At 42.7% G+C, this 22,679-nt stretch overlaps 1 protein-coding gene across 1 annotated transcript in view; it reads left to right on the top strand.

Moving 5' to 3' along the window:
• Positions 1–22,679, top strand: part of ARHGAP10 (Rho GTPase activating protein 10) — a 127,740-nt gene that overhangs the window by 44,889 nt on the left and 60,172 nt on the right. Inside the window, exons 5-14 of the mRNA XM_072121628.1 lie at positions 684–785; positions 4,572–4,682; positions 7,184–7,288; positions 9,041–9,170; positions 9,362–9,468; positions 10,295–10,389; positions 10,970–11,051; positions 11,561–11,603; positions 12,197–12,262; positions 21,316–21,390. Of these exons, the coding sequence (XP_071977729.1) occupies positions 684–785; positions 4,572–4,682; positions 7,184–7,288; positions 9,041–9,170; positions 9,362–9,468; positions 10,295–10,389; positions 10,970–11,051; positions 11,561–11,603; positions 12,197–12,262; positions 21,316–21,390 (916 nt within the window). The remainder of the gene's footprint in view (positions 1–683; positions 786–4,571; positions 4,683–7,183; positions 7,289–9,040; positions 9,171–9,361; positions 9,469–10,294; positions 10,390–10,969; positions 11,052–11,560; positions 11,604–12,196; positions 12,263–21,315; positions 21,391–22,679) is intronic.

Here is a 22,679-nt window from a genome sequence, read left to right as displayed (position 1 = left end):
AATTAGTTTTCCTGACTTATGTCTGCTGGTTCTGACTCTTCTCTCTCCTGGGATGCCAGTAAACCAAGCCCCCTTATGTTGATTGACACCTCTGCCTTGTGTTACATTCATGTCATGTGACCAGAGTGACATCATCTCAGGTCCTTTAGCCTCCTCACATTAGCAAACTGTACCCATACTGTACTGTATGTATCTAATGACATGAAATCACAGCAGCCTCCATAGGATGGAGAGGAGGAAAAATCTGTGGAGCCTGCTGTGATTTCATGTAATCAGAAACCTACATGGGGGTAGGGGGTACCTAGAGGGAGAGAGATATATATAGAGAGAGAGATATATCTATCTGTCTATTTTTCTGTAAATCTATTTATATCTATCTATCATCTTTCTATAGTAACCAATTAAAGCTCAGAACTCATATTATAAAATTGAAGCTGAGCTGTGATTGGTTGCTAACTGCCACAGCAGTAGCAGACAATGGCTCCTGTAGATGCTGGTTAATAAGTGGATTTTGGAAAGCCTGGGGTAAAAATTTCATCTCAAAACGTATGATGTTCCGTATGATGTCACAGAGAAAATTTGGGGATTGTAAACGCATCGATGCAGACATACATACATATACACATATATACATACACACAAACATACATTTTTTACATTTTTTTTTTTTTTTTTTTAAACAGGAAGAGAAGAAGAAATTTGATAAAGAAACTGACAAGAACTACAGCAATCTAGATAAACACCTAAATATGTCATCCAAGAAGAAAGAGCCGCAGTTACAAGAGGTATGGATGCCCTGCAGATATATGTAGTTCTAACACGTTCTGACTGTTTATGTGCTGCTATGCTCTTAGTTGTATTTCTAGACTAGCAAGACTCCTAATTGTATAGGATGCATCTAATGGAGACCCAGGGCCCTGGCTTCATGGTGAAAAGCTACTAGACAATCCCTTGAAGATATCTGAATATAGGCACTATCCCACAGGCATACCAGTGGAGGGCTGAAAATAATGTTATTATGAGCTTTGATGCAGTATACAGCATGTATAGAAAGCTATCGGACCTAAATGACATGGTGACCTTCACCATGTATAATTTGTATACCTATAGCAATGTGTAAAATAAATAGGTAGAAGGAGCAGCACTGTGGATAACAGGATTAAATCCAATGTGGGTGCAGGCTTCAAGGAACTGACTCAGGATTCCATATGCATACAAACTCCAAGGAAGGAAGCAGCACTCCAAGATAAATAGTGAATGCTTATTCCACCAGTGGTAAGAGCTACGTTTCGGCTGACTCTATGCAGCCATTCTCAAGCATAGTGAGACAGTGATACAGGGCGGGTTTAAATCCCCCGCAGGATGTGACATCATGATTACAAAAACAGGTGGTGTGATAATGAGTTGTTGAATCATGCTCAGAAAACATATAAAAGGTATATATAGCATATCAATGTGCAATATTATTACATCATATGATCATAACACAGTATCAAGTATACAAATATTCCCCCGCACGCCGTCTAGCCACAGTGTGTAAACATCATGTTAACACATGTCCTTAACCCGTTGCTAAGCAACATGACACTGCACAGCAAATCAAAAAAAGTAAATAAAGAGAAGCGCGCTCAGTGCCGGAGTACAACTTACTGCGCCAACAACAAACGGAGGCTCATCCTTACCAAGGTAGAGGAGATCCTGAGGTGACAGGCCAAGGCAGTGTGATCGCTAAGCAGGGCTGTGATCAGCTCAGCTGCGATCCACCATGTCACATGGCTTTGTCAAACTCTCAGGGATCGGACCTGCTATTGCGAGAACTACCAGGTGGGACGGCAGACATCTTTGAAGTGGGCAAGCGCACATTTAGCTGTGGGCAAGCTGTCACAAAAACTATGGTATGACTGCGCTATGACAGGTAAGTAATAACTTTGGGTGTATTCCCAAGGGTTTCATGAACAAAAGTTGTGATTCCAGGCGATTCAGCCCAACATCATGTGGTCAGGCGGCGCCTGGAGGAAGCTGTCAGGTCAGATGCAGGTTGATTATCGACAGGCCTCATGTGCTTTTCCTTCCTTGGAGTTTGTATAGCAATGTGTAAATGCTCTACAGGGCAGCAGTGGGTAAACCTAACGTAATGGAGAAGTAAATGTAGCTGATCCTGTATGTATAGTCCATAGGTAACAGGTTATGGATAAGCTTTGCTGTCCACACGCCGCTCTATTATTGGAAGATAGTTATCTTATGAGTTGAGATGCTGAAAACACACTGTTTTTCTTGGCCGTCTCTTATTCCCTCGAGGGATTATTTTCAAACAACTCAGTTTTTTCCTAAGGGGTCTGCTTAGGAGGAATGTATGAGAAAATGAGCAAAGGATGTGTTTCTGGCCTCTCTGACAAGGTCATCTCACCAGAGAAAAGAGACGTCCACTATCTCTCTCAGCATTACGAATTCTTTCTGCTTTACTCCCTCATACTGAAGCGGGAAGCAAAAAATAAAAAATAAATGAGAAGTGAATCATGTGTATAATATTGTAACTTTACATGAAACTACCTCATCTTAGAATAATTCTTGACTCTATAAGCCCCTTTCATGAATGCATATGCTACGCCCTGACGGGATACAGGTGTAGCATGTGGTCGACTGGAGTAGGGGAGGGATGAGCGCTCCTCACCCCTCCCCTCTCCATCGGCAGCCGTGCAGCTGTGCCATACACACAGCTTAAGATAGAGCATTCTCTATCTTTTTTCTGGCCACGATACAGTGACATGCCCAATGCACTATGGCGGTCATACACTTGCCCTTTAAAAAGGAACAAGTGGATTCAAGACAGATGCTAAATTGATCCATATCGATCATGAAAACCAGAAATCGTCTGCTTTATCATGGCCAGGAATTGGCATGGTTAGGTGGGCATGCCACCTAAAACGGACAGAGCTGTTGATGATGGACAGGGTTGTTAGGACATATATTATTTCCATTAGAAGTCTTTTCAGAATTAACTCTGCTTTTTAACTATGTAATAATGATATAATCCTGTACAGGCAGTCCCTGGTTTACGTACAAATAGGCTTTGTAGGTTTGTACTTAAAGGAAACCTACCACTTTAAAATGGCACTTATAACCCACAAATACCGTGCACCAGCTCAGGGTGAGCTGATGCCGGGGCATATCTTCACTATTTGCAGAAACCGCTGTAGTCCGTTTAAAACAGTTTTATTCTTTATATTCAGCGCACCACAATATGTGCTCGGTGCACTATGCGTGCGACCGTGCAAAGCCGCCCAGGATAAAAATTTGAAGTTGCGCAGGCGCAAGTGTGCCGAGAGCTCGGTGACATCACCGGCTCTCCGGCACCTCATAATAAGGCGCACACACGGCTGAGCGCATGGTGCGCCAAGCACATATCGTGGTGTGCCGAAGGGGGGTTGGAATATAAAAAATTAAACAGTTTATAGCGGCTCTGTAAAAAAGCACGGCACGGCCACTGTCAGTGTGGCATGGGTGCATCATGGAGAGCCGTCAGCAATTGCACAATATGAAATGCGCGGCTGCCGGCTACTCTTACAGGTCCCCGGTGACAGGGGCGTGGTGGGGGAGTGTCGGCTGGGGGAGGATCCCTTGGTACTGGGGAACAGCCCAACATTGCCTGCAACCCGGTAGGCTAAGACATCTTAGACACCCACCTATCCAAGACATCTTCTGTGCCAATTCCATTGGGACGGCTCCCACTTTATGACAATTTAGATGTCCTTCGGAGACAACTGTTGTATTGTCGACTACAAATATTTCATAGTCTTATTTAAGGCTACTTTTACACTGCCGTATGGGGGACGTATATATACACGTTCGGCGTATATACACCGATGGACGCACAGCGCCGTATGGGAGCGGTCATGTCCTATCTTTCCTTGGAATACGGCGGCGTGCGCCATACATCGCTATGGAGAGGGGTGGGGGTGAGCAGCCTCCTCTCCCGGGCGAAGACGTTTACCCGCTTTGCTACGGTACGGCAAGCACATAGTCGTGTGAATGTAGCCTTAGTCTGTAGAATCTTATTACTTGAAGGCACCGTATACAGTTCCATATTATCACAAATTATGGCTAGTCAGAAGACTATAGGAATGTATTTGGGAGTCTCCCCTGTAATGATGCATAATCTATAGGAAAATGGTTCAGAATGTGTTGCTGTTGTAAGAATTCTCTTTGGTTATGGATTTATTAAGTTGACGTTATATTGTAATACCCGGTGAGTGGTTTATTGTCAGATGTTAGGAATTTTAAGAATTTCACTATAGAATGTAATAACAATTTTTGTAGTCCAGTACTAGTGTTGGGAGTTTTCTTTCTCTGGCCTGTCCCATAATATATGTCTGTACTGATATTTATGAAGTGTAAAAATCCATATATAGTCTTATAGGTCCTTAGCGATAGGAAATGTTTATACAGGACTCAAAGCTTGTGACTTTCTTTACAAAGAGTGCAGAGATCTATTCCTTAAAGGGTATGGCATGAAATGTACAGTGCAGTCATTCTGCAGATCTAAGCAGCTGTTTTCCTTCTCTTTCGTTTAGGCAGATGTCCAAGTGGAGCAGAATCGGCAGCATTTTTACGAGCTGTCACTCGAATATGTATGTAAACTGCAGGAAATCCAGGAGCGGAAAAAATTTGAATTTGTGGAACCTGTAAGTGAGGACATTTGGTATCCAGCGCATACATGGTCTCTGTCATTCTGTACTTAGAACTTTTTTGATATGATTTGCTGGCAGAAATATACGGTACATTATTGGCTTTAAAAGGGTTTTCTAAAAGTATTCTTAAATCGACAAAAAAAAAATAAATGGTAGAAATTACTACTGAATAGTACTGAATTGTTTGTTTGTTTATTTTATTAATTTTTTTTTTTTTTTGGTTATATTCTTGCAAGACCTTAAATGGAATGTCCTTACTATGAAAGTTATTCTCTATCCAAAGGATAACATGCTGATTGGTCAGGGTCTGACTGCTGGCAGCCCCACAGCGCACGGTTGTGTTATTGGTGTCTGTTATGTTATTGCCATAATTGACAAGCAAGGATGACCTAGCACAGCCTAGTCAAATCACACCACTGCCGACACACCATAAGTATGAATATACAAACCAAGAGCAAAAACCGGTGTGTCACACGGCAAAGTACAAGAAATAAACAATCTTTATTGGATTACCACATATGAAAAACAAGACATACCCACAATTAAAATCAATTAAAACGTACAAAGTACATACAAAACTGCCACATTGGTTACACAGGTAAGTATACACCAACCACCCCCCTCACATGTTAAATGTAGTATTCCTGAGGATAACTAGTAAACACCCGACTGTGTGCTAGCTAGTCCCATCAGAGGACCAAAGAGTAAGACAAGTTAAAGTGCATGGTATGCAAAGGTAACTGCATTCTACATAAGGCCTAAATACTTTACGCTGCACATGGAACTGGTAATGTTCCAATAGGTGGAGTTGCTGAGTGAGGTCTCGGAATGAGGTGGGGGGGGGGAAAGGAGGGCTCCCCACGCGTTTCGTCTCCTGCTAGGAGACTTCCTCAGGGGTAGAAGTCACCCCTGAGGAAGTCTCCTAGCAGGAGACGAAACGCGTGGGGAGCCCTCCTTTCCCCCCCCCCACCTCATTCCGAGACCTCACTCAGCAACTCCACCTATTGGAACATTACCAGTTCCATGTGCAGCGTAAAGTATTTAGGCCTTATGTAGAATGCAGTTACCTTTGCATACCATGCACTTTAACTTGTCTTACTCTTTGGTCCTCTGATGGGACTAGCTAGCACACAGTCGGGTGTTTACTAGTTATCCTCAGGAATACTACATTTAACATGTGAGGGGGGTGGTTGGTGTATACTTACCTGTGTAACCAATGTGGCAGTTTTGTATGTACTTTGTACGTTTTAATTGATTTTAATTGTGGGTATGTCTTGTTTTTCATATGTGGTAATCCAATAAAGATTGTTTATTTCTTGTACTTTGCCGTGTGACACACCGGTTTTTGCTCTTGGTTTGTTTATTGCCATAATTGGTCAGTTTTTTGCATTTTTTGATAAAACAGCGGGTAAGAAAAGTATTCAGACTATTAAAAATGTTTCACTCTTTGTTTCATTGCAGCCAATTGTTAAGATCAAAAAAGTGCTTTTTGCTAATTAATGTACACACTGCACCCCAACTGAAATGTAGTTATTTTTGCTAATTTATTAAACAAGAATAATCATTTTCACTGAAAAATATCACATGGTCATAAGTATTCAGGCTCTTTGATCAGTATTGAGTAGAAGAGCACCTTTTGAGCTAGTGCAGCCATGAGTCGTCTTGGGAATGCAACAAGGTTTTCACACCTGGAATTAGGGATCTTTGCTTTTGGTTTTCTTTCTTTGGGATCTTGGAGCCACTGGGCTCTTAGGGACCTTGAGTGCTGCAGAAATTCTTTTGTAACCTTCTGTTTCTGGGCTCCTTGGGCAGTCCCTTAGACCCCTTAGACATGCACTGTGGTGACTGCCTTTACTAATCAAGTCCAATCAGTTTAATTAAACACAGCTGGACTCAAATGAAGAAGTAGATCCATCTTGAGGCAGATCAGAAGGAAATTTAGGCATGTGGGTTAAATATGAGTGTCGCTGCAAAGGCTGAATACTTATGACTGTGATAGTTCAGTTTTTCTTGCTTAATAAATGAGCAAAAATATCTGTATTTCAGGGTTTTTTTTCTGTCATGATTCGGTGCAGAGTGTATATTAATGAGCAAAAAATAACTTGCCAATTAGCTGCAATCAATAGTGAAAAATTATCCAAGTAAAGTCATCAAGTGAGCTGTGGCATTTGCTTTAAGTTGCAACAGGATTCTGGTGCATGCAGTAACTGGTATAGAATTCACCGGGTGCACGATCAAGCATGCGCCTAATATACAAAGAGTCACAAGCCTCTTACTATATCTGGCGCACCGTGGGGGAGTATGACGAATGTTGCTCGATGCGCCACAAGTCCCCCCCATTCAGTACAAGGAGCCTCTGCTTATCGACATGTGAACATTTTAACAAATAACTGATTTGAAGCTGTTTTTTTTTTAATTACCTAAAGTGGAGGTTTTCTTGCACTTTCTTTGTTTTTTCTGGACCTTCTAAAACTCGATTGATTTATTTCTTATAGATGCTGGCCTTCTTCCAAGGAATTTTTACCTTCTATCACCAGGGATATGAACTTGCTAAAGATTTTAACCATTACAAGCTGGAGCTGCAAATTAACATTCAGAATGTGAGTGTTGTGTAGGGTTTTTTTTTTTTTTTTGGCACGTATGAGTCATATTTTTGGATGAATACCATTATCTTCATTTTTACTTATTTGAAGTGTAAAGCTTGCACAAGGGTTAGTAAAAAGTATAAGAGTAACAGAAGTATAATGTGCTTTCTCGGATGTTATATATTCAGCTAGAGACCGGTAAATGTTTATTATATGAAATCAAATTTTTACGGTTATTTTAACTCCCTTTTTTCATATACACTGTGAGGTTGCTGGGAAATGCATAGTAACATACTGCCACCTAGAGGAGGCTTTGCATTATTGCAAAAAGTTTGAATCTCATTCTGTGATGGAAATACGTGTATGTTAAGGAAGAAACTATTCTCCTTAGGCTGCATTCACACGATGTGTGGTATGGCGGGCATACATCGGCGCCGGGGAGAGGAGCCCCCGCCCCTCTACAAAGAGCTACATAGGGCCTGGCACCGTATTCCATAGAGAGATAGAACATGTCCTTTCTTTCTACAGGCTATGGAATGGTACGGTCCCACACTTGTGCTGCAACACACCGCTCTCGTACAGAGCCGTGAGGCCATAGAAGTGTATGGGGGAAGTATATACGAAATATAAACGTCGGCCGTATATACGTCCCCCAGTCGTTCGTGTGAATGTAGCCTTAGGGTAAGTTTGCCCTTAAAGTGCAACATTGTGCAGAAACTTAAAGGGGTATTCCAGGAATCAGTATAATTCATATACAAATGGTTCATTAAAATGTAAGCTAATATGTAATTAATTGTTATTTAAAAATTTGCTCCCCTAAGCAGAAAATGCTGTAGACATTACACTATAATGTAGTATCAAAATGCTACTGGCCCTAAATCAGTCTGTTGATTTCCTACTCGCAGAGCAGACACAGGACAGCAGATGGCCGCTGGTTACATGTCCACGTCACATGTCCTGCATATGCCTGTGGCAGGACATGTGATCATCACTACGTTTGGCTGTAGTGGGTTGGTTGCAGTGCATACAGTATGGCCAGTGTTGTGGTGAGACGTCATCTCAGTGAGATAATGTCCAGTAATGGTAGTGACACATTATTACTATGGTAACACAGCAGGACGGTCTGTTCCATCATCACTGGGAGCAGAGCATAAGAGGGAGGAGTAATTGCTGAAAACTAAAAGATCATGGGACTTGTAGTTTCCAGTGGCGGCCATCTTGGTGATAACTCCACATACTTTAGAGAGGCCATAAAATTTTGTGAATCATAAAATCTAATTATTTAAGCTTCATTTTGTGACTAATGACATTGATTGTTGTTATATTAATATATTTATATCATCATGTGTTTTTGTATCAGAAGTTCATATTCCCGGAATACCCATTTAACGGCCATGACATTTGGGATTCTGTTCCTTATGGTATAGATCAGCTGGTTTGCAGTTTTTTCTGCATCATGTCATGATTCCTGATAATAGTTGCTGATAAAGGGACTGACTACAAGTTAGCTGAAATGTAAAGATTTTCTTTTTTTTGGGGGGGGGGGGCAGATTTGTATATAAATTTTCTAAAATTAGCGTATTTGTTCCTTGAGCAACCTAAGAGGCTAAGACATTGGAAGTCTGCTACCTTCTATATCTGGGTGGTTTGCATTAATTATCATCTCTAAAAGGTTATTTCTGGGTGAATTATTTTTTTCTTGTAAAGTGTGTTTATCTGCAATATGATGGTTGAACTTGCCGTGATTCTCTGCATCTCCCATTTCAGACTAGAAATCGTTTTGAAGGAACTCGATCAGAGGTAGAAGAGCTGATGAGGAAGATCAGAAAAAGCCCGCAGGAGCACAAGCGGGCCGGCCCTTTCACAATGGAAGGCTACCTTTATGTGCAGGAGAAACGTAAGCTCTACAACCAGCGCAGGCTCACCCAAGTAGCCAATAATACACCCCTCCAAATTTTAGAATGTTATCCCAAATCACAATATAAATCCCCTATTCTCTGTTGTTATATAAAGTGTCTCCCATAGTAAATCTGTTCCCTTCCCAACATTCAATGAGTCATTTGTGATTGTATTGATTCCCTAATACAGGACCTGCTCCATTTGGTTCCAGCTGGGTAAAGCACTACTGCATGTATAAGAAGGAAACCAAAACATTCTCCATGTTTCCCTATGAGCATCGATCAGGAGGGAAAATAGTGAGTATAATGCAAAGACCAATCTGAGAATTTAATGGAAAGAGCGAGGAGGGGAATGAAATTTGAGATCAAATAAGTTTACAATAATTGAGCTGAGTTATCAATATGTTTTAAACTAAATTCTGTTATCATTTGCACCTGAAATGCCTAGCACAACACTTATCTAGGGTTTCAGACTTTTTAGACACTTATGAATAGTACCACAAAAGGGGCTTCACCGGAAAAAGTCTATGCTGTAAACATTTTGCTAAAGTGTCTGAATTACGGCACAATTTTCTGGCATAAACTTTACAAACTTATGACAGTGGCTAAGTACAACGAGAGTCTAATATCATACAGCATCAGACAATGTGATAAATCTGGTGCAGCAGATGACTGTTCCAGTAATGTAGCTGTACTTGGAGCACTATGTATAGTGTCCTTAAACTGTGGTGGTTGTTGTGCTGTGATAACTACCCAGAAGACTGGTACAGTTCTTAAAGCAGAGGGGAGAGGCTGTCCTGTGTTCAGTATATAGATTTCCCACACCATTGCACTCTAGTGATTCTAGTACAGCTACTATCTGGGAATAGGAATCCTGGAATACTTACACTTACTAAACAGTATGGTCACACTGATCTTCAGGGAAAAACACTGTGCAGCTTTGTATGGTCTTGAGTGCTGCTAGAATCCCTTTAAAACTCATTAAAGTACAAACCCTGCCCCAGTACCACCACTACCCACTGTCTACCACAGCTGTCGCCTGCTTTCATTCATTTTATTACTTGCAAATGTCCATTGCAGATCTTTTCTTTTTTAATTTTTTTTTCTTTTTTTTTGTGCTTAGGGTGAAGGAGAAAATTTCACTCTCAAGTACTGTTTAAAACGTAACACAGACACTATAGACAGGAGATTCTGCTTTGATGTGGAAGCTTCAGAGAGGTAAGATAAACATTCATTTGTTTGTACCCTTAAAGGAAATCATAAAGCATGATGGGCTTATTCCTTCTAAATACAAGATTTAAAATATGCTAACTGGCCTGAGGGCTCCTGCGGGTGTTACCAGAGCCCCTCTGTGCTGCAACTTTACAGGCTGTTACTGTCTCCCCCCTCCCCCTGATCCTTCAGCACCTCCCTCCCCCTTCCATATGCCTTATTTGGAGTCACTGCAGCACCCAGAGAGAGGGGGAAATGCTCCTCTAAGGAGGACATGGACAACAAAAACATTTTATAAATTTTACCAAATAAGTTTTACGGCGTATCTGTGGGGCATGTCCTAAAAGACATACAGTGAACACAAGTACATTAAAGGGGTTGTCTGAAATGCCCCCAAAGATTGGCCAAGTGCGAAATGCTTGGCCGATAAAAATCACATAAGGAAAATAGAACACAAAATCTTCAAATAGAAAGTAAAAACGATTGGATAAAAAAATATTTATCAACATCCGATTTTAATCGAAAAAAAAAGTATGGATGATAGCTGTCATTTTTATAATTACATTTAAAAACCTTCTTCACCCAGGCCTGGACTTCTGATCACCATGCAAGCATCTTCAGAAGAAGATCGTCTTCTCTGGATGGAAGTACTAGGGGGAAAAGAATCAGTAAGACAATTCTGTTATTTATAGTATACAGTATATTCCCATTCACAGATGATAGTTCTGGTTTCTCCATGTAGATAAGGCTGTAGTACTGAGTCCAGTCTGTGCCACCAAGTCAGTGAAGTGGTTTCCATGAAGGATCACTTCTGCTCCATTTTCATTGGGTGCTCCGATGCCCACCACATTTTAGACTTTGATATACTGTATCCTAACCCAAGGAATAAAGCGTCTTATGCTGATCAGATAATGTGATCAGGTCACTTTTTAATATCATTCCCCAGTAGGAGTGTGTAATATCATCTCGGGTTTGTTAACACATTGTAAATACAATTCAGTTGTGTTTACACTATGTTAACAGTATGTTAACAATGCATTTACACCACAATACTGTTGCATTTACATAAACACAATATTGACATTTTACTTTACACAATAAAACCACTTTGTTAAAGCTGTGTAAATCCGACGTGTGAACGCACCCTGAAACTGATTTCTATATTTTTCAATTGCAGAGATTTCTGAGTCTTAGCAGATCTATCACGAGATCAGAGGGAGGTGAGCATAACCAGGACAACTTTTACAGTGAAAATATTTTCACTGCTATACACACTCCTCTCCATTTTTGGCCTCTGTTTACTGAGGCTCAGCAGTGACGTCACGCATCCACTGCAGCCTGCAACTGCTGCTGTAGCAGATGTGCAGCACCTCACACTGTGCTGAACTGTAGCTCCAGAGAGTGGTGAATATAGCATGGTTGTTATTTTTATAATAACTACGGTATGTGAACTATATTAAAGGAAATCTACTATCAAAATCAAACATGGCTCACTCCGGGGCGGGGGAAAGGCAGTGTAACAGCCTTTGAAGCTGCAGCACCCCCTAGAGCCTTTCTGGATCACTAGTATAAAAGTTGATTTTAGAAGGAAGGAGGCCATGGATTAACAAATATAAGTTTGTTATAACAGTCTCGGTGTCTGGATCTATTAGTAAGTGTCCCTGGTTTACCATGATGGATTTTGATGATAGATTTCCTTTAAGAAAAAATTATCCCACATAGCTCATTTTAACTTTGTTTTTTGAAATGCATTTGAAGATTTCTTATTTTCTTTATATCAAGCTTCGTGCTGAATTACTTTGTTTTTGTTTAGGTGCTCAGCTAGACCAACATGGATTTGCTGTTGTGAAAAATTGTATCAATGCCATTGAATCAAGAGGTAACGTATTTTATTAGAAAGACTTGTAAAGAAACGTTTTATTACAACAATACATAACCCTTTTGTCCCTTCTCCTTTGGGTGCAATAATTTCTTTTAATTTCTACTGCAAACATTATTCATAATTTGCAGGCCTCCTACCTCTTTTACATACAGTATTTTTTGGACTATAAGGCGCACCAGATTATAAGGCGCACCATCAATAAATGCCTGCTAAAACGTCTATGATCATATATAAGGCGCACCGGATTATAAGGCACACCTGATTATAAGGATGAATGACCAGCAGGTGGCAGACCTGTGTACAGTTCAAGGCAGCTGTTGTCTGTCAGTACGGTTCATATATAAGGCGCACTGGAGTATAAGGCACACCTTTGATTTCTGAGAAAATCAAAGGATTTTTTGTGCGCCTTATAGTCCAAAAAATACGGAACATATTTTCTGTTTTCTACAATGGTAATCTTACAGCTAATTTACATGTTTTGGTCGGAAAGCGAGGAGTTCTAACCACAAAGTGTATTTATACCACATATTTATATGGAAAAACTGGTGAAAATAAATAGACGTTTGTGGTTGGTTTGTAGTTACCAACCAATGATGTATTTTGTTGGTATAGTGTGATAAAGGTTTATGAAACAAAAGGAAATATTCTAGAAAACCAGCTCAAAACCATTCAGAGCCACAGTAAGAATGGGCTTTGAGTTTTTTATATGAGGGGAATTGTTGGCTTTGTAATGCTTAAGCCTGCTAAAAATAATAATGTGAACTCTTTACACATAATCTGAAACATCTGTTAATTGTCCCGAATATCTAATATTAAATCTCTTTATTTCTGAATTTCTTCTTTGTGCTCTTTCATAGCTCTGCTGTGCTGGGTTAACCCTTTGTTGCCCTGTGTCACCACCTTTTCAGTAATGTCAGAAGCTTATACTGCAGCTTTGCTCCCCTAATTTACTTTATGCGAGAAAAGCACATTACAAAGTGCAGGGAGCATTGTTACACTGAAAAGTCAGTGGTTGTTCTATAGGTGCCCTTCTGCAGCACCCATTATAGTCAATGCCTTTAGTTTCAACATAGTTTTAGAGATTGGGTAAAAACAAGAGCAGAGAAGGTTGGAAGTAGGAATCCAGAGGATCTTTTGGCAGTTTCTTACAAGTCCCATAATGCCTTTTGCTGTATTGTGTGCATCAGGGCCGGCTCCAGGTTTTAGTGGGCCCCTGGGCGACAGAGCCTTAGTGGGCCCCTCCGTGGGCCGCCCTCCAGTGGCCACACTGCCCCCCCTACCCTGCGGACACACTGACTACCCCCCTTCCACCTGCGGACACACTGACCCCCCACCTGCGGACACACTGACCCCCCCCACCTCCGGACACACTGACCCCCCCCACCTCCGGACACACTGAACCCCCACCTGCGGACACACTGACCCCCTCCCTCCCCCTGCGGACACACTGAACCCCTCCGGACACACTGAACCCCCCCTGCTGACACAATGACCCCCTCCCTCCCCCCTCTCCCTGATGATACACTGACCCCCTCCCTCCCCCATCCGGGAAAGAAAAAAGAATTCACCTTTCCTGGTTCCCCCGGAGCAGCGCCTGCAGCTGTCTTCGGCCTGGGCCTCCCGTACGCGCCGGCTCTGAAGTCGGCACACGTGATCCTATAACGTCATCATGTGCGCCGGCTTCAGAGCCGTCCCGTCGCATACCCTGCGGAGCGCTGCATCGTGGGAACCTGGACAGGTGAGCTTTAGATTCTGCAGAAACGTGATCGATCCGGATGGTGATCAATTGTACCAGTGTCTTACAGCGACACTGGTACAATTGATCCGAGGGCCCGAGTGAGCCCTTCCAGTACCCCGGGGCCCCGGCACTTGCCCAGGTTGGCCGGGTGCTGGCGCCGGGCCTGGTGTGCATCCCCTTTTGGACCTGCCAACCCTGTTTCATTGTTTGGTGCAGTCATAACTTCCCCACACCGTGGTAAATTGATCAGCTTAAAGAGGACCTGTCACCCATAAAAAAGACGTTAGCGCTACATTAACACTTCATCCGGCACTCTCCACCTTCCAGTCCCCCAGAGTGCTGTGAGCGCGGTCCGGCGTTCCTATTGTACAGCGCGGCAGTACCTGCTCACCTCCTGTCCATTCCCCCTTCTTCTTTCAGTATACCTTAGAATGGCTGCACTTAGTAGAAAAATAGTTTTTGTAAAATGAGCCTTCGGTGCTCTGCAGACACAAAGTAATTTATTCCTGCCCCCTTCAGGTTGTTCAGAGAGAGGGGGTGACGCCATCGCCCCTTTCTATGCAATTCTCACGCATTCCCCTGAGTAGCACAGTGAATGATATGATTGTTTTGTACAAGAATTGGTGAGGGAGCGGGGCCATTTGGTCCGGGGGTGTGAATTAATTACTTCATGGCAGAGCCCAGAGGTTCTCTGCAGAGCACCTGAGCCTCATTTGAATATTTGAAAAGCCTATTTTCTACTAAATATGGCCATTCTAAAAGATACTGATAGAATATTACTGCAAAAGGGGTCAGGGCGGTGAATAGTAACCATCTACCATTTTATTTTGTGGATGCTGACAAAAAAACAAGCAAAACGGAAACAACTCGCAACGCAACAGACGCGGAATTATTGGACGGAATTACAAGCAAAAATTGTAGAATCATTCAGAATATATTTACCGGTGCACCTTTATTCTCATAAATACTTTTATTCTATCCATAACCTACCTGCATATAGTAAGTCGAGAGGGTGGACCTTGTGTTTGTGATTGGGTTCACAATTTAAGTTGATCCAGAAGTCCCTTAGGTCTCCAAAGGACCCATTAATCACACAATAAAACATGAACTTTGTTACAAAAGAAAATGTTCCCGCTCCAGGGAGCATACTTACTGTATCAAGTAAAAGCAATCCTGTGACGGTCCACTAGGGGTCCCTGTGCACTATAGATAGATATAGATTGTGTGTGTATTATACTGAGATAGATTGATTTCTCACATACACTTACATAGACAGATCCCAGTTTATAGGGATAGGACTGCTTCCTAACAAACTAAGAGTTTCGCAAACTGACCTATCAGTAGATACAATCCTTCTATATCAGTATCCTTAGTCTTACCTGGATATGTCTAGTATTATGCACACAGGGTTTGTAATATAACCAATAATAACTGCAACAGTCAGTATCTGTCCAACTCACACTATTGGAACTAAACCAGACATTCAGCTGTGTAATATTGAACTAAAAATGGGTGATCCCTAGAGATGAGCGAACATGCTCGTCCGAGCTTGATGCTCGTTCGAGCATTAAGGTACTCGAGACGGCTCGTTGCTCGGACGAGTATTTCCCCTGCTCGAGATCGAGCATTTAATTAAAAAAACACAGTGAAGAACAATGAAGAATAGAATAAAAACAGTGAACACAGGATCATTTAAGTGAAAAACACAGTAAAGAACACAGTGAAGAATAGATTACAGATGTTCGGCACATCTGCTTACTTGTCGGAAGATACGCGCGGAACGGTGCGAACAAAATAGTATGTGAAGAACAATATATATGTGTGAAGAACACATTGCAGAACACGGTGAGCAGCACAGAGACAACGAGGAGCAGCACAGAGACACCGGGGAGCAGCACAGAGACACCGGGGAGCAGCACGAAGACATGGGGCAGCAGCACGGAGACATCAGGCAGCGGCACGGAGTGGCACGGAGACATCAGGCAGCGGCACGGAGACATCGGGGCACGGAGACATCGGGGCACGGAGAGAGCGGGGCACGGAGAGAGCGGGGCACGGAGAGAGCGGGGCACGGAGAGAGCGGGGCACGGAGAGAGCGGGGCACGGAGAGAGCGGGGCACGGAGAGAGCGGGGCACGGAGACAGCTGGGCACGGAGACAGCGGGGCACGGAGACATCGGGGCACGGAGACAGCGGGGCACGGAGACAGCGGGGCACGGAGAGAGCGGGGCACGGAGAGAGCGGGGCACGGAGAGAGCGGGGCACGGAGAGAGCGGGGCACGGAGAGAGCGGGGCACGGAGAGAGCGGGGCACGGAGAGAGCGGGGCACGGAGACAGCGGGGCACGGAGACAGCGGGGCACGGAGACAGCGGGGCACGGAGACAGCGGGGCACGGAGACAGCGGGGCACGGAGACAGCGGGGCACGGAGACAGCGGGGCACGGAGACAGCGTATCTCCCGACAAGTAAGCAGATGTGCCGAACATCTGCAATCTATTCTTCACTGTGTTTTTCACTTAAATGATCCTATTCTTCACTGTTCTTCACATTTGCTAACTTGTCGGGAGATAATATACGCGCGGAACAGTGAAGAATAGATTGCAGATGTTTGCATACATCTGCTAACTTATCAGAAGACATTCTTTTTCAATTAAATAACACATTTTATTCCCGAACCATGGTCCCTTTGAAAAATGCTCGAGTCTCCCATTGACTTCAATGGGGCTCGTTATTCGAGACGAGCACTCGAGCATCTGGAAAAGTTCGTCTCGAATAACGAGCACTCGAGCATTTTAGTGCTCGCTCATCTCTAGTGATCCCATATCCTCCAATAAATGTTATTGTTTGTGTAATGAAAAGTTGTGCAATTTTCCAATATACCTATATCTGTAATTCCTCATGGTTCTCTAGATCTCTGCTTGCTGTCGTTCTGTGTTTCCTTCCAGTAGATAGAAATCTGTCCCTGGTCATGTGATGCCACAGCGGCTCATTATAACACATATCTCTGATTACTCACTCTCTGTGATATAATGAGCCGTGCACCTGTGTGACATCACATGACCAGAGACAGATTTCTATCTACTGGAAGGAAACTGAGAAGAGGAATTAATACAAAAGGTCTATAGGAAGATTGGACTGGAAGGTGTAGATTTTATCACACAAGCAATAATATGTATTTACTCAAATGGGAACACCCCTTTAAAGGGAACCTACCACCACAAATCTACCTATAAAGGTAGATTGGGTGGTAGGTGGATCATTGGGACGTGAGGATAGCCCTTTTAAGGGCTAATCCTCACGTCCCTGCACTTTTTTGAGAACTTTAATTTGATATTTATTCAAATGTACTTATGTGGCTACCGGGGCGTGGAGTAGCCGCTTATGAGATTACACGAGGCGGCTACTCCACGCCCCGGTAGCCACTTTACTCCTCCTACTCACCCATCTTCGGCGCGCAGCTCCGCGTAGCTGCGCGCCCTCGTCCGGCGAGCCTGCCGTCTGCGCATGCGCAGAAGAGCAGGCCCGCGCCTGCGCGGTCACAACTCCGAAACAGGCGCGGGCCTGCTCTTCTGCGCATGCGCAGACGGCAGGCTCGCCGGACGAGGGCGCGCAGCTACGCGGAGCTGCGCGCCGAAGATGGGTGAGTAGGAGGAGTAAAGTGGCTACCGGGGCGTGGAGTAGCCGCCTCGTGTAATCTCATAAGCGGCTACTCCACGCCCCGGTAGCCACATAAGTACATTTGAATAAATATCAAATTAAAGTTCTCAAAAAAGTGCAGGGACGTGAGGATTAGCCCTTAAAAGGGCTATCCTCACGTCCCAATGATCCACCTACCACCCAATCTACCTTTATAGGTAGATTTGTGGTGGTAGGTGCCCTTTAAGAGCTGAATTAAGATCACTGTTCAGTGTAGAAACATCCTATCCCGTAGTTGGGAAAGCGCTAGCAGGCCCTAAGGCCTAAACTCGGGACCTCAGCCCTAAACAGCTGATACCCCAATCGGAACCTTTCCCTAGATAGGTCTCTACCAGGGACTCCTATCTGTCTAGACCCCCAGAAGATACTGTAGAAAGGTCACATCTTGTGTATGGCAGTATAAAATCCCATCAGGGCATAATTAGAAAGACACTAATAGATAACTAATAATGTTTCCTCTGTAAATTGGAGTGACTCGCAAAATGGCAACCGCCTCGGGTCTGGTAGAGTGACCCCACTCTGGCATGTTATAGTGATAGTGGTCATTGTGGGTCCACTGTCCACTATCACCATAAGTGGTGGGGTCACTCTCCCCACTCATAAGAGTTGTTTTCTACGCACCATTTATACTTGGCTTGATTTCATTGCTGACATATGTTGAGTGGACATTTCACTTAATGTAGTGTAACAGCTTTACATGGTTGTGATGTAGATCAGCTCTGATCAGTACTGACACCCTGATGGTTTTTTGGCGAGTTTCTCCATATAGCCCCAATTCAGTAATGGGCAGAGCTTTAATATGAGGTTTAGGAGGTAGTCTCTGACCCTCTGAAACTTTATCAATACAGAACAAAATACATGAAGCCTTTCAACTCTATACACTGTGCAACAGATGTGGACTTCAGACTCCTGTACACCATAGCGAGCCTGTAACTGGGCCGAACTCCGAGAACGGCACTCAATAATTTTTGTTTTAAAAAGATTCCATTTATACAAGACACACAGAATGTGCAGTGCTCTCATCATCCCTCCCATGTTTGCAGAATATCGTTTCTTCCTATTTGTATATCCCTATATCATATCTTGTGTGAAATGGGTTTACTATTGCGCAGTGTATAGCCAGCTGTGAAAGTAAGCAGTTTTTCTATCGTAGGTGAATAGAAGTAATGTTATTAGTTTATTGCAGGAGGAGAAATAAAATCCAGTCCCAGTTTGAAGATAATCTAATTTGTCCTCGAAAAAACACTAGACGGCTTGTTTTCATAACATGACATATTGCAGGAACAAAGCTTATAATTATTTATGCCGCTGTGTTATTGTTGATTGTCGCGCCTAAAAATATTAGCCGAAACAGCGGTTATTTTTAAGTACAAAAACCTATCCGCGCTCCCCCTCCCCCACACGCACTTACAAATTGCAGAGTCTAGTCTAGTGCATAAAGCATTATGCATATCTCTTGTGTGTCTTGAAAGGAAATGCTGTTTCAAGCCTCTTATTTTGCAGTATTTCTACTCCCTCAGGGTATATCATTAATTTACATTTGTCACAGATGGATATATTGTATAACAAATGTTTTTATCCAGTAGTCACAGGCTTACAATAGCGGCAAAAGAAAATACCCTTGGAGAATTTCGCGACAGAACTGTGATATAATCTGTGAAATAGTATGAAAATATAAGGAGCTCAATGGCAAATACAAATATTACAAGAAATTGTAATCTCTACTGTATGACATAATAAACAAGTCATTCCCAGATGCCTTCCTTTTCTGTTCACCCGCCAACAATTTACTGACTAAATATGAGGTCAGATGGATGTAAATGCTGATAGATATGGTCTTATACCAGCCAATGGAAAATGTAATGACCCCGACCATAAAAAAAAAATTATTGGAGGGGAAGGATAAAAGTTCAGAATGCAAGTAAAGATTACAAAAGATAAAAACTAAAAGTTTAGTGAAAAAGTTGCTTAACTTTTTTTTTTGGAAAGTTGTAATACAGAGATGGACTTTCAGCTCGCAGAAGGATCAGGTTACTGCCCATAGAGGTAGAGCAAAAGATACACAGATGTGACTATACCTTATATACACCACATTAGTGTATGGGAGACATCAGAGCAGGAGGAGGTCCTAACTTATCGGCTCACGAAAACGAAAAAAAATAGACACAGAAGCTGGAACGGGAAACTTGTACATAAATACAATTCAGTTCTTTCCATGAAATGGTGTTATTTGCCATGTACACACACAGTGGCGGATTCTGAATATAACATACAGTAAGAAGCAGAGTAATACATAAGGTGCATACAATATATATTGCCATGTGATTTCATTGATGCCATTACAACAATCCTAGAGCAGTGGTGGCGAACCTATGGCACGGGTGCCAAAGGCCGCTCTTAGAGCCCTCTCTGTGGGCATCCAGACCAGCACAGGGTTCAACAGACAGGACTGAAATCCTCCTCCTGTAGTCCCAGTCAGCTCAGGATGTTCTGCGCTTAATACTGAATTTCTCCTTCTTCCAGTGTATTGGTGTCCCCTGGACACATAGACGATTGAAATTTGTGTCAGAGCAAATTGCCCTGTCGGCACTATGCAAAAAATACATGGGTTACAGCTGTAGTGTGGGCACTCGTTCTGTAAAAGGTTTGCCACCACTGTCGTAGAGTATTCAATATGTCCAGAAGGAGGGAAGACAATATAAATCCCTTGCCCTTCGATGGTTCCTATTGTCCTTTCCCTTGCTGCAGAGATGGCATTCCTGTCTGTCCAGTCCATCATGACTGCCCATTATTAGCCTTATGCTAAATACTAGTTAGACAAATGATTGGTTGTACTGGTAGTGCTGGCCAGATGCACCAGTACGGTAGATAGGCAAGTGGGTGATCTTACAGGTTGGTATAAGTGTTTTGCTATATTATTTCATTCACTCACACTGGCTCAATTTGTGAATCTTAGGGGGAAAAAACAGAAAAACATCGGCTGTCATGTGTTACCATAGTGGAACATTTATGGTACAAAGCACCCATATTAAAGGGAACCTGTCACCACGGTTTGAAAAAATGAAGTTGCGGGCAGGTTCCCATAGAGCCCTTATAGCATAAGGGTAACCTTTCTTCAACTAATAAAATCTCTGCTCTGAAAAGGAAAAAATTAACATGGATTCTCTGCCTGGTATCCAGGCAGAGTCTCTAGCGAGTCGAGGTGGGCGTATACATATGCTTGCTCACACCTCCTTTCCTTACGTCATCCGGCTGTCTGGGCTGAATTATCACACAAATGCCTTCCATGCATGGCAGCCGTAGGCATTTGTGATAATTCAGTAGACAGCCGGATGACGTAAGGAAAGGAGGTGTGATCAAGACTGAGATACGCCCACCTCGTCTCGCTGGACTCTCTGCCTGGATACCAAGCAGAGAATCCATGTTATTTTTTTCCTTTTGGGAGCAGAGATTTTATTAGATGAAGGAAGGTTGCCCTTATGCTATAAGGGCTCTATGTGAACCTGCCCGCAATTTCAGCTGTGACAGGTTCCCCTTAAGCCTGATTGTAACAAGGATTGTGAGTGCAAATAATTTTTCCTGGCTGTATAATCTTTTATGTTTTTTTTTTTCTTGTAGGTATTAATGACCAAGGATTGTACAGGGTTGTGGGGGTGAGTTCAAAGGTCCAGAGACTTCTGAGTTTGTTAATGGGTATGCCACATTTTAATCTATTTGTTTTTTTAATGTTAACAATGTAATCTTTCACAGTAAACTTAATACTTTCCAAGTCGTCATATCAGATGTTCAAGACAATTTTTATGGAGATAAAAAAATCAGATATGTAGTTCCTTAAAGAATTTTCACCTAAAACTTGAATAGGTTTTGTCATAAAAATTATCTCCCCTCCCCATCGAAAGGTTTGAGGATAAGTGACATTTCCTCTGACCTTCCATAAAAAATGGATGTTGTGCCACATTTACTACTTTGATACTTCTGGGACAGACCTCCAAAAGCACAGGTCACACGTGCACGCAAGCCTTTCATTCTGTTTTAGAGACTTCCACCAATCCCCCTTTCACCTCATCACGGTCTTTTCCAGCAGTCAAACACCCAGCAATTAGACCCGGCTTTTACTTTGGATGGGGGATAAGTGTCTTTTATGGGGTTGTCAAGGTATATAAAGTATTTTAAATGTGTGTGGGGCTTTAAAGGGAACCTGTCACCAGGAGACCCATTTTTAGCACTCCCCCAGTCCCCACAGAGCATAGTACATACACTGCCAAAGTGTTTTTGTATAAAAAATAGGTTTTACAGAAAAAAAGATATGTTATATTGTACCTTTCATTAGCATCTGCTGTGTGACTAGGCAGTTGCCCACTGGGAGCGGCTGGAAAGGAGCAGTTCCCCCCCACCCTCGGGAAACATGTGACCTTTTCAAATATATGAATAACACTCGGGATTGGCTGTAGAGGAGCAGGGGGCGTCGCTAAGCCAAGTGATGGGTGTTTTCATGTATTTGAAAAGGACTCATGGAGGAGCCTGGTGCTAAAAATGGGTCTCCTGGTGACAGGTTCCCTTTAAAAAGTTTTAAAAGTTTATTCTCTTTTTTTTCTTCCCTTTAATTTTCAGCGCTGTCTGTCACTGCCCAGTCTTTGTTTGTATACAGAGGTAGGTGGTGCCACCCCGACCACTGCCACACACCTTCTTCTAAAGCCTGAAACTAATAATGTAGATGGCCAGGAGAGCACTGCCGGCTTCTGTATACAAAAAGAAACTAATCAGTGATTGTCGACATACAAATCTCTAAATTGTTGAAGGATATACAGTATTTAAAGGCCAAGTCTTGGGGACCTCCTCTAATGCTCAAAGGACATCTAGCATCAGTTTGGCTGATGGTAAATGTGCAGCCTTACATGCTTGTTTTTTATACACTAATTGGAACTATTTTTCGTGCATAAAGAAAGAGTATATTTGGTATGAAAATGATTTTTTTTTTACAA

The sequence above is a fragment of the Engystomops pustulosus genome, chromosome 1 (genome assembly GCF_040894005.1).
Source record: "Engystomops pustulosus chromosome 1, aEngPut4.maternal, whole genome shotgun sequence".
Classification (NCBI taxonomy): Eukaryota; Metazoa; Chordata; class Amphibia; order Anura; family Leptodactylidae; genus Engystomops; species Engystomops pustulosus.
Note: the sequence above shows the minus strand (reverse complement) of the source record. Positions and strands in the feature narration are given on the sequence as shown.